Source organism: Mercenaria mercenaria, chromosome 6 (genome assembly GCF_021730395.1).
Source record: "Mercenaria mercenaria strain notata chromosome 6, MADL_Memer_1, whole genome shotgun sequence".
Taxonomy (NCBI): domain Eukaryota; kingdom Metazoa; phylum Mollusca; class Bivalvia; order Venerida; family Veneridae; genus Mercenaria; species Mercenaria mercenaria.
The window spans coordinates 19638647-19650546 of record NC_069366.1 but is presented as its reverse complement, the minus strand read 5'-3'; the positions used below and the strand labels follow the sequence as shown (position 1 = coordinate 19650546).

Genomic DNA, 11900 nt, shown 5'->3' with positions numbered 1-11900 from the left:
ATTTTTGATATGTTTGTCTGTAACAGTTTTTTGGATTAGTAGCGAGAAACTAATTCCCTCAATGCACAAACTGTTGTGCATTTTTGTAAAGAAGTTTTGGAAATATTTAGAAAGAAATCCGGCGAGTCTTCAGAACAGACCCTGAGAATACCATCGGCTGTCAGCAAAACGGGAAGACCTGTCATGTTTTTGTAGCAGTCCTTTTCATGGAAAATATAGTCCAACAGAACACATAAATTGTTTGGTGTGATGAACTTTGTGTCAGAAATATGACTTCCCACTGGACCTACATCACAACTTGAGTCGCTATGATCGATGAATGTTTTCAGAAACGATATTACAAAAGACGGACTAGATGTAGGCACATTTTCATGACCTGCTTTAACCATAGCCAATCTGACTTTGTTTGGAGTTTCCAGTAATTTCAGTCCAAAAGCTTTCAAAAGTTGAATAAGCAAAGAAACATCTTTTTGGGTTGACATGACATCGTATCTTATTCGCATTTCGTCTTGCACTGTTTTATACACTCCACCGTGACCTACTTCAGCTGTTGCATGTACCTTCGTCCAAAGTATCAAAAATCGCATCCATGATAGAATATCAGAACTGCTAACGTATGTACACTTGTTATCCAATACGCAATGGAAAAAGTGTAACCGTTCTCGAAGCACAGGATGTGTAGTAGTGCTTGGCCACGATGTCTTCATTCAGGTATCTGGACGTACAATTTTCTGTTAGGGAAATGGGTGTGATATATCAGTCAGCACTGCGTTTATTTTTGCCAAACAATGGCATTTTTGTTAATTCTGTGTAAATATATATTACAATGATATGACAGACCTGATATCCATGCTGGAATAATGACATTATTAAGCAAGCATGTGTTCCATCTCATTCTATATCCATCCTTCCAAAGATCTCTTCTTGCTTCGTGATCTAGAGCGAAATGTCCGTTGACATGTACTGGTAATCCTGTTGAAATAGGCAATGGCAAGAAACAAAATGCCCTGCCTTGAAATGGCATGTTTCTTTTGACTTCTGTCTTGTTTCTCTCTTTTGTGTCCCCTGTAGAGAGGTTTGTCGCAGTTTGTTTCTCACCTGAGGAAATATTACCTATTAAACTACCATTCAACTGTATTGCTACTCCTCCTGAAGGTAGAAGCCCTAGGTCTCCGTTTTCTAATGTTCTGTCTGATTTCATTCTGAATGTTTCCACAGCCCATAAATCCCGATCGTTGACTTATTACCAAACGTTTGGAGTTATTTCTATGGGTCTTTCCATCATTTCGTAGATCACTTCTTGAGCTTCAGATTTAGATTTTTCTCTCTATTTTTTATGTTTCCTTTGTTTATCTTGTCTACTTCGTCTTTAAATGTTTTTCTCTCTTTTGCGTCTTTCTGTGATAAATGTACTTGGACTGAATACTCTTCTACCAATTCACCGGAAGTTATATCTGAAACCTTAATACTGCTAACGTTTTTCAAAAAAAGTACAGACTCGAAAATATCAGCTTCAAACGATTGCAGTATTTCATCCAACCGTGAAATGTCTATATTTTCCTCACTGATAATAGACGACGCTTTGCGAAGAGGAAAACGAAACACAGTGCCAATATCTCCCTTAATTAGTTCTTGGGTAGATAAATCCTAGCTTATGATCGGAATATGTGGTTTCAAGATCAGTATCGTGAACATCATTCCAGAGTGCGGACTGCTGTCGCTTGCGGTACATGTTTGCATAATGGATCTAATATAAACATCAATCCCCCATTTGCATCATCTGGTCCTATAGTTACAAACGACGGTGTGTCTGTCAAATGATAGACGGCATTAAATCCAACTCCATACTGTCCAGTCTTTGTAGGATCGTCGCTTTTACTTCCTTGTCCAAGATTATGTATTCCTTCGATGTCTTGCTTGGTAAAGAAACTGTTGTTATATACACACAATGAGGGACCCTGTAGGTCGCCACAGGACGAGTGGAAAAGTTTTTCTGTCGAATGATTTCGATAGTCTTTCACAAAATGTATTTCGGTTGCACCAGCATCATCAGCGTTTTGTAGTAATTCTTTCATAATACTCGAGTCACATGGGTATGCCTTTAAAAGACCTTTTATCCTTGTAACAAGCTCTTCCCGTTGACCGAAGGAAATTCCCAACTGATATTTCTTGATGAATTGAGCGGCTTCACATTTGCACCTAGCGTCTTGCAATGCTGTTTCGGATGGTGGAGAATTTTCATGCATTGCTTGTTCCTATATTTCTTCACTTCTTCAACACAAGCTCATGCGTAGGCCAGAGCATACAGCAGATATCTGGGGCCATGATGTCGTCATGGAATTCTTTTAAGTCCTCATAAGTCATTCCAGCATTTTGCATAACTTCGTCTAGATTTATCAACAAGTTATTCAGTGTTTCTACATTTTCTACCTTTCCTCCTGTCTTCTTCTTTGATTTCATAACTTCATCGTGCTCCTGTACCAGCTAAAAATTTACTGTTTGATTCCTAGATAGTATTATCAGTTCTTTTGTCAATTTGTCAATTCAGGCAGTCGATACAGGTGCGGTTTGAATTCTTCTTTGAGATTAAATGCCACATTCTGCGCATATAATAGCTCATCTCCTATCAGAACGAATTTACAATTTCCAGGAATATCTATTGAATACTTTGTTGATTCGGAAAATTTCATTTTATTCTCAAGGTGTTTAAATATCTTATCATGTATTCTGGAAACATCTTCAAATTGTTCTTTCTTGTCTTTATATTCTTCTGAAACAGACATAATTTGCTCTGATAGGATGTCCATGGGTATTTCCTGTAGACCCTTTATTCCCAATAACTCTAAAACTCTTTCACTGCTTTTCCTGTTCTCTTTTAATGGGAAAGTATAACTCTCATCCACCACATATCCTACTATTCCAACGTAGTCAGTTGTGCTTTGTCTGTATAAGTTCTTTGACTTTCCAAATAAAAACGTGCCGTTAACATTATTGTGTGTTTTGCAACAATGGTCCCCACTATAAATCATTACTTGTGTTGAATCTGTTTCTGCTTTCCATGAAAATTTCCATCCTTTTGGTTTCGGTAGAATTGGAAACATGAACTGATCAGCAACTATCTCGACCGTAAATTTGTCTTTTTCAAATTCTCTCAATACAAGATCACGCGACAAATATCGCATCAAATTTACAAACCTTTCGTTTGCACAAATACCACATATGTTTGCAAGAGCCGAAACAGACTCGCATCTGTTAATTAACAGAGCACTGGATAGAAAATCTGCATTCATTCCAAGATTTACTAATTTTGCTAGGGTACTTTCCTTTCGAAACTCCCTTGTACATAATGGAAAAACTTCTTCACTGTCACTGAACAGAGATGCCAAATGCGAGCCTGGGTGAATAAGGTCTGACGCTCTGGCTAAAGCTTGATTAGGCTCGCTAGGAATGCATTTCATTTTTCGCATTTCAATATTGACTTCAGTACTGTGACATTTTAATGCAGCCAGGATAAGTTTGTTTCGTTCCTCTTGACGGCTGTTCCAGAACTCTGAATCAAGTGTTTTCAGAAATGTAAGAAAAAACTCCTTTTCGTGCACCTGAGCTGACAAAATATAGCTTTCACGGCTTCTGTTGCTGTGTCTGATATTTTCGAATACTTGCTTTGGCATTTCTATGAGTGTCTTTCCTTGTCTGGGAGGAAAATGAGACAATATTTCGAATGCTAATTTTCCTATACTACCTTCAATTATATTTGGATCAAGAAAAACCACATTTTGAAACGAAACCCATGTCTGACAGCCTTTGAACACGTTTATGTTCCTACCTATTATTGCCTTGTAGAAGCTTTCTTGAAATGGTAATGCTATTGGCGCACATTTTGCTGGCCACAGTTCATAGTATTTGTAGCCTGGATCTACTATCATTTTCGAATTTGCCAATGCTTGAATAAGATGCAAAAAGGCTTTCACTAGAGAATCTTCCATCAGAGCAACATTCCACGTGTTTCCTTTACTGTCCTTATCATCTTCTGTAAGAGCGGCTAGTTGTCGACGATCTGATGTCACAGAAAAGCATCCGTTTATATGTACCTGTAATTTTGTTTTCAGGGGCAATGGCAAAAAGCAAAATACGTGCCCTTCTTGATAGAAGCCAAATGGAACGTTTTCCAAGTCTGTGATTGTCAGTACATTTGATTCAACGCACGGTACGCTGACTGCTGAAAGTGGAACAGCACCCTCAGAGGATAAATGTTTGTACATTTGTAAGGACTTTCCATCCCCTTTAGCCCACGAAGTTATCCATGTAGTTTGTAAGTAGTCGGCATTAACATCGAGATCAGGTATTGTGTCTTTCGCATTTTCTGTTAGTGTCTGTCGAATAACTGACTTGTGTATTTCTTGAAAGTCACATGTTGTCTCTAACATCTTTGGCATTCTTGCCAATACATTTTCATTACCTGACACAGAAACACCTTGGTCCCATTTAACACTATTTCGTTCAATAGAATAAAGAAGCTTTTGTTCAGATGTAGTTGTTGCACTTTCGCACAGATGATATATTTCAATCTTTTTGACATTTGAGTGAAGAGGAGGATTTTTCCAGCTGTTTTGACTATCATCCGCAGTAGTGTTTCCATCTCTTCGTTTGTGTAAGATTTCTGATGTATACGGCTTTCTTTGGAATGCTGTTCTGTAGTAGTGGAAGTCGATTACAGTGTTCCGTCATTAACTGTTTGAAGTCGTCTTGTTCATTTTGCCAACCAAATTATACCAGAATACGGCCTAAACTGGTCAACGTGCCTTGAAACAAGGGTCTTATTTGGAAGTTTGTATCTAAGACCAGTTCCTTTGCTACGAAGAACATTACCAAGATGTTTTTCATGAGGATCAAAATACACTAAATTGGATCCAGACAAAAAACTAGGCAAATCAGTCAAATTATAAACGGAACAAAAGCCAAGCCCAAATTTGCCGATTTTTCTAACATCATTTTGCTTTGTAGCAGCATTGAGTTTAGTAATGTTTTTCATGTCATCGGCTGAGAATTGTGCATCATTAAAAATCCAAAGAGCTGGCCCTTGAAAGGATCTCATTCCTTTGCTAAAAACTCTCTGTTTGGCGTCGTTGTTTTGTCTTTCATCGTAAAGAAACTTTACTACTGAAGCACCGGCATCATCTGCATTTTGTATGAGCTCTTTTGGAACAGAGAGACCATCTGTGTAACCATCGCGGAGCAATGCGTTTATTCTAGTTGTCAATGGTTCCTGTTGGCCCCACTCCTCAACACCTAATTCTTCCGCTTCCATTAATGCCTTCCTTGTAACAGACTTTACACCAAGCGCCTCAATAGTATTTGGTGAAACCATTTCATGTACCAGATGAATGTTTTCATCATCCTCGAAATAGCAAGTAGGATCGTCATCATAGGTGCACTCAGAAAGCGGATAAAGGCAAAGACGTTTCGGGTTGCTATCATGCACCATTATTAGTATCTCTGACTCGTCATTGGATGTCAGATATTGTTTGAAAGACAGTGCAATTTTGTCCAAAATGTTACAAACAATATTTCTGTCACGCATGATGGTTTGCTCCTCTTGAGGTGTTGTATGAACCACTTTAATCTGTTGCAGTGTCTCAATCAAAACTCGAAAATCCTGTTGGAGGCGGCATCCTAACGAAGTGAAAAGCTGTTGCATGTTTTGAAATTCAGCAGGTACAAAACAAAAGTACGGATTGAGATCTAGATTATTGGTTTGTTGTGCAACAATAACTTTGTTGACAGCGACAAATTCAGACCCATTCCAGACAAGCTTTTCGTTTTCAAGGCCTTGTCTGTTTTGCCATATTTCACGATGGCGCTTTACTAAATGTTCATATATAGCTTTAATCATAGGCATTATATCTGGTCTGTTTTGGACAGTGTAAGCATTACTAACAATTTCTAATTGTGAAATGACATCCATAACAGCCGGTGAAAGTTTCCATCCAAATTCAGTATTGACCTTGTCTGATTTGCAAGCTACTACTGGCTTTGTTGCTCCTACGAGGATGCTCATGCAAGTTTCAACTGCCTCCGACGGTTTGCAAAGATATTTGTCCTCAGAAAACCAATGCACACAATCTGGGAACGGCGGGACTCTGTTGCTTTCTACTGGAATGCACGACAGGGTTTTAATACATTTAGCTAGTGTCAAACCATTTATACACTTTTCATACAAAAGTGACCCTCTGGAATGCAGGAAATCTAAAAGTGATTTTGCTTTCTTTATGCACTGAATGTCTTTATGATTTTCCCTTGACATGTTGTCGTGTGTCCTTGTAATTGTTGAATAATGGTCTATGTTATATAGTCGGTCTCCTTTTAAAGCCATAGAAATTTCATGAGTTGCGCACTTTTTCATTGCTCAATCGTTTTTTAGTTTCAGGTAAAAGAGCATCACCAATGAGTAAGTGCTGAAGACGACAGTCCGATGGATCGAATAAGTCCGATGCTTTACATCGCTTGTTGCCAGCCCTTAAGAATGGAATATTCGAAGCCGAATTGATTATTTGGGGATTTGTCTGAAATAAATGGAATTTGTTGATGAGGTAATCCATAAATTTTGGAATTTCATTTGCGTTCTGACCGCCTTCGGTTTGGAAACCATTCAGTGTTGCTAGAACGAGTTCATCTAGTTCAAGTTTTCTGGCCCCAAGAGTTGAGAGTAGGGCTTCCTTTGAACTGTCGGCTGCTATACATGGATTTTGAAAATGGACACCTTCTGGAAACTGCTCTTTGACATTTATATAGCAACTTGTATTTGACAGAGCTGTATCTGTCCCCGTGTCTTCTATTGTACTAATCGCGCGAAAGATTGTCAGTGTTGTTAAAAACTCGATTGCCTCTTCTGTCAAAATATGATGACATTTTGCTAGGCAGGCAGTTAAAACACACTTGTCTTGCCATTTGCATCTTGCATTGAATATTTCAGTGGTCTCTTCTGCGCTTTCAGTTGTTCCTAATTTTGTTAGCAAGGCTATTATACTCTTTTGCGATGGCCAAAAAAAGTGAGCCTTAACTTTCTCTCTGGGAACCCATTCGGGTAAGCTGCCTATCACTTTCACGCCCATATTTTCAAAACATCTGCATAGTCCTTCGGGAAGTTCATCTTTATTACTTAATCTAACAAGGAGCATGTTGGATAGCAAAATCAAATCAACAGATTCAGGTGACACCCATGTGCCTGTAGTCAGTACGGGAACAATGTGAACGTTCTTCACGTGAGATACATAGTTCTTTTCAATTATATATTTCCAGGTATGGTGAAGCCATGCGAACGACAATTTTGAATTTTGTGTTATACGAGGATTTGTCCCTAGCTGGTTTGTTATTGTCGTTTCCAGTAACTGTCGCATGTCTGAAGCTGTCAGTTTTTTTATTTGAAACAGATCTAAAATTAAAAGTAGATGTTATGATTATCACTATTTGGTCAGTAAATGGTCTATAAAATGACTTATTACAGAGGCTCTAAAAATTGAAGGTGATTTTAAAGAAGGCCTTTCATGATGTCAAGAAGAGTACACTTTATGGTTCGTAACTTTTCTTAGTGTTTAGGAACATTTCTGTCTGCATTTGTCTTTAGGTATATTGAATTACATAGTAATTAATAATTGGTAACTAGATCTTGTTTAAAAAGCTGAGATACACAGACATACGTTTCACAACGGATGACCTAATACTCAAACTCATATCACCTTATCTAACCTCACGGATATTCTTCTCACGAAAAGCAAACTGTCAGAGTTTCCTATATTGATAGATATCAATACAGGTTGCTCAATATGTCTTTATTAAACAATTTAACCCATTCAAAGATATTTCTTGAAATTGCAATTTGTGACACAGTACTGAATATCTTTGGTTATGACACTACACTGAGTTAATATAAGCCATTGATGATCTGAAAATTAATGAATTCTAAAAGATTTCATCGCTAAATGAAAATGACTTTAGATTTCGGTTAAACAAGTACATTTTTAATGTAACGATTAAATTTTGTATCCTAAATCTAATCTGTGTAAAGCTTTAATGCTCTTCGTATTATTATACTTCAGACGCTTATTGATATAAAAGATTAAATCTTAATGTCCGGGTACACGTGACAGAAATTAGTAGCAAATTCGCTATTATGATAAAAAAGACGTAGGTACATGTACCACAGATGTACGACAGATGAAACATAATTCACAGGGCATTACATGATTCTGTCTTTCTTAACAGATTATTTATTAAACTAACCAACACACATTTCTCAGTATTTCGTACATCTGACGGCGTATAATCAATATAAGCAGTCAATTGTTTTAGTAATAAAACAGCTTACCATTTGAACAAATCTGGTCCAAATGATGCGACAGCGGTGTGCCAAGCGAAGAGGGCTTCATAACCATAATCTTTTCTAGACCTTTAAGAATTTCTATTTCTTCGTCAGTACACATGTAGACAACATCCCGCTGCGACTTGTAGCTCGTCCAGCCACCGCTTGCTAGAGGTAGAAGTTCTAGACCTTCGACTTTTTGGTAATATCTTCCGTCCGAACACAAGTACGTTAAAAAGGTCTCTTTCTTGTCTGAAGTGGACTAGTTTTTGTTGCTGCTTTTGTACTTAATTGTTTGCCTGGGCGTCTGGAGGTGGGTCTTTGATAGCTGTATAGTGGCTTGCAAATTCTGTTAAAGCCTCAGATGGAATTTTCTACGTGTAACTACCAATAAGACTAAGACATCGGATCACTGCATTCTTTACGTGTCTGTGATCCTCGGGTTGGTTGTCAAAGATGCAAGGACGCGTCAGCCATGGTTACCCAATTTATTCTTGTGATTCTGAGTAATAAGACAAGTAGTTTCTTAATCTTCTTGTGTAAAGCTCTGTTTCAAGTACTCTCCATTTGTTTCATTACTTGATGACCAGTGGTAAGCAGTTGTAAACAACAGCTAAAGAATCTTCAGTATTACCAAGAGTGTTAGAAACATCCACAACACATTGTATTAACCTACTATATGCCCTTGGGAGTGCTTCCTTAATGAGATATTTGTTCCACAGGATGTTCTTATCGTCGATCTTCTTCCCTTTCTGTTCATCTGTTTCCCACTTCAAGTGATGTCTGTTTTGACTCAACGCAAAGAACCCGTTGACATGTACAGGCAACCCCGTTAGTCTTGACCCTTCACGTGGTAGTGGTAAAAAACAAAACACGTGACCTTCAAAACGGGTCTTTGCTTCATTCAGTGGTGATGCCACACCAACATACGGACTGTATCCGAGATCTTCGTCTAGTATGAGTCTTTTGAAATCAGATGAAGCACTATTTCCTACGAAGTAATTGACTACTTGCCATTGAGCACACTCACAAATTCCGTTTATTGTTGTTCTAATCGTCACCTGAATGTCCACTGTAATATCTTCCCCTTTATAATCGGAGGCCAAGAGTTTAATCTTTTCTTTGAATTTTGCTCTACTTTGTTTCAGTTTACCTGAGGTATCGTCAATTTCTGTTTTTTTGCCTTTACTTTTTACTGTGTTTTCATCTCATGGTACACACAGAAATTCTTTGTAAACTTCTTTAGAAACTGAAGTTTCTTGGAAGCTTCAGTCTGAAAGCCATCGAATAGATCCAATACTTTTTCCTCATCATACAAGGTTTCTGATATCTCTGACTTCTTTTCACGAAGTGGAAACCAAAATATTGTGCCTCTGAAATAGCCCCTTTGGACACAATCTCTGTTAAACCCAAACATACCATCTAAAGCTACCCAAAATGCTTCAGCATTTAGACCTTTGTGTTCTAGTTGTTCAATATCTTCAAGGTTCACCATTGCATTTACCTTATCCGATGACTGTTGGGGGTCTATCAAGAGCATCTTATCGCCGCTGATCACACATGGATAATCTGTAAACGTATATGGTTTTGCTCTACTCAGGGTTTACAAAACATACATATAAAAAGCAAAATGAACAGACGGTCTGAATTAATAATCAGTACCTAGGTGGACCATGAATCGAAGATTAAAACATCTAATGTTAAGCAGTACGTGAACTTGTATTTTTGATATGGCAGTTAAAGTAGCTAAATAGTATGATATTACACAAACGTTGCGACAATGCGTTGTTATAATAATACTGACCGCTACATGGTAGACGTAAACCAGAGACAAGGTAGGAATATTACAGATTTACTGGTACACCTATGTATACTAATGAATGATTACATGCATCTGCTGAAATTGTACGATACATTTAATCGAGTTGTTCGTAAAACTACACGTTTAAAACTTCTGATAAAGGAGTCAGAAGTATATACTGAATGTGTAAGGAGTTTTGCCAAAACATTGAAGTAAGTATGTTGACACCACAGAACACATTGTGGTACCCATTATGTACTATGTCAAAGGTATATAAGTGTAAAAGTCAGTCTCAAGTATGCTGGGTAACACATTACCCTTTAACTTAATGAACCCAGGAAGGGAGAAAACAATAAGGTATATTTGTGATCATAAAACTTTACATATACATTTGACGGCCCTGTTTAAAGTCTCAAGTTAATTGTTGACCTTGACCTTTAATCGCCAAAACCATAGGGGTAATCTACTGGTCTTAGACATTTTATATCATGAAGTATGATAGCCATAGGGCTAAACATTCTCTAGCTATTGATAAGAAACCCGTTAAGCTTAAATATTAATACGGCCTTGACCATTGATCTACTGACCCTCAAAACAATAAAGATCATCTATTCACCATATCCTATATGAAGTCTGAAAGTCTTGTTCGAAAGTATTCTAGAGTTACTAATCAGAAACAATTATCAGTCTCGAGGTTATTGTTACCTTGGTCTTGATTTACTTACATTCTATAAACTGGTACTTATAATATGTGTAAATGTTGAATTCTACTCAACCCGGGACGGTAGCTTGCATTCCACTACCGTCATGAAACGGCTCAATCAAACAAGCCTGCCCCAACACATTTTGTTTTGTGGTGTTGGGCGACCTGTGGATTCCACTATTTTTATTTTGGTTTCACTGACAAGTATGCTAATGAAGTTTTACAGTCATTTGCCAAAGCTTTTACAGGAATCAGAAATTATTTTTATCACCAAGGTCACGGTGAATTTGACCTCTGACTTACTTAACCCTACTGAATCATTATATGATGTTTGAGTCCTAGACCAAAACATTATTCCCGAGTGTGACCATGATCATTGACTTACCAAAACAATATGGGTCCAGTGACCACAGGCAATCTTCCTATGAAGCTTGACTAGACTAGGCCTAGATAATATCAAGTTGATTAGAAACTGTTTCCAATATCAAGGGCATTTGCGCCTTGATCTTTAACCAGCATACTGAACCTAAAACAACAGGGCTCATTTACTGATCACAAGCAGTTTATGATGTTTAGCATTTATCGGCACAAGCGATCTGTAGGTACTGATCTAATACCAAAGTGTCTATCGACCAACGGACCAAACGACCGACATATCAATTGAACAACATGGCGAAAAACAATACAAATTTTTTTCTTCTAAGGGAGTGACAATACAGATTTAAATCATACACGTACGAGTATGTACAATTATGAAATCGAAACCTCTCTATTATCTTAAATAGTCAAACACATCCTTCCCGAAAGAGACGTGTTTAGCCTTCTTGAAGGTGTGGCGAAAGGTCACATGAATCTCATTTGAAACGCCGCTTAATATGTGGAAATATTTTTTGCGTAAGTAAGGCGTACATGCTAGGGCTGTGTCTGATTTAATGAACACAGAAGAACCACAATAATAACAGACGTTTGCCAAAGATTTTTAATGACTACATTCTGTCCGATCGGTGTTGATATCATACTAAACAGGAAACAAAAGT

General features: G+C 37.7%; 1 protein-coding gene across 1 annotated transcript; it reads right to left on the bottom strand.

Moving 5' to 3' along the window:
- Window positions 1–6380: 6380 nt before the first annotated feature.
- Window positions 6381–9899, bottom strand: LOC128557994 (uncharacterized). Its single transcript, XM_053546699.1, has 4 exons — window positions 9779–9899; window positions 8994–9512; window positions 8366–8611; window positions 6381–7432 (listed from the first exon to the last, which is right to left on the bottom strand). Exons 1-4 carry the CDS (start codon window positions 9897–9899, stop codon window positions 6381–6383), a joined length of 1938 nt encoding a protein of 645 aa, XP_053402674.1.
- Window positions 9900–11900: the final 2001 nt, after the last annotated feature.

Coding starts and splice junctions, on each gene's coding strand:
- LOC128557994 (XM_053546699.1), bottom strand. CDS start 9,899: ATGCTCTTGATAGACCCCCAACAGTCATCGGATAAGGTAAATGCAATG. Junction 9,513..9,778: donor ATTTTGGGTAGCTTTAGATG/GTATGTTTGGGT, acceptor ACGATACCTCAG/GTAAACTGAAACAAAGTAGA. Junction 8,612..8,993: donor GGATGTTTCTAACACTCTTG/GTAATACTGAAG, acceptor AGTCCACTTCAG/ACAAGAAAGAGACCTTTTTA.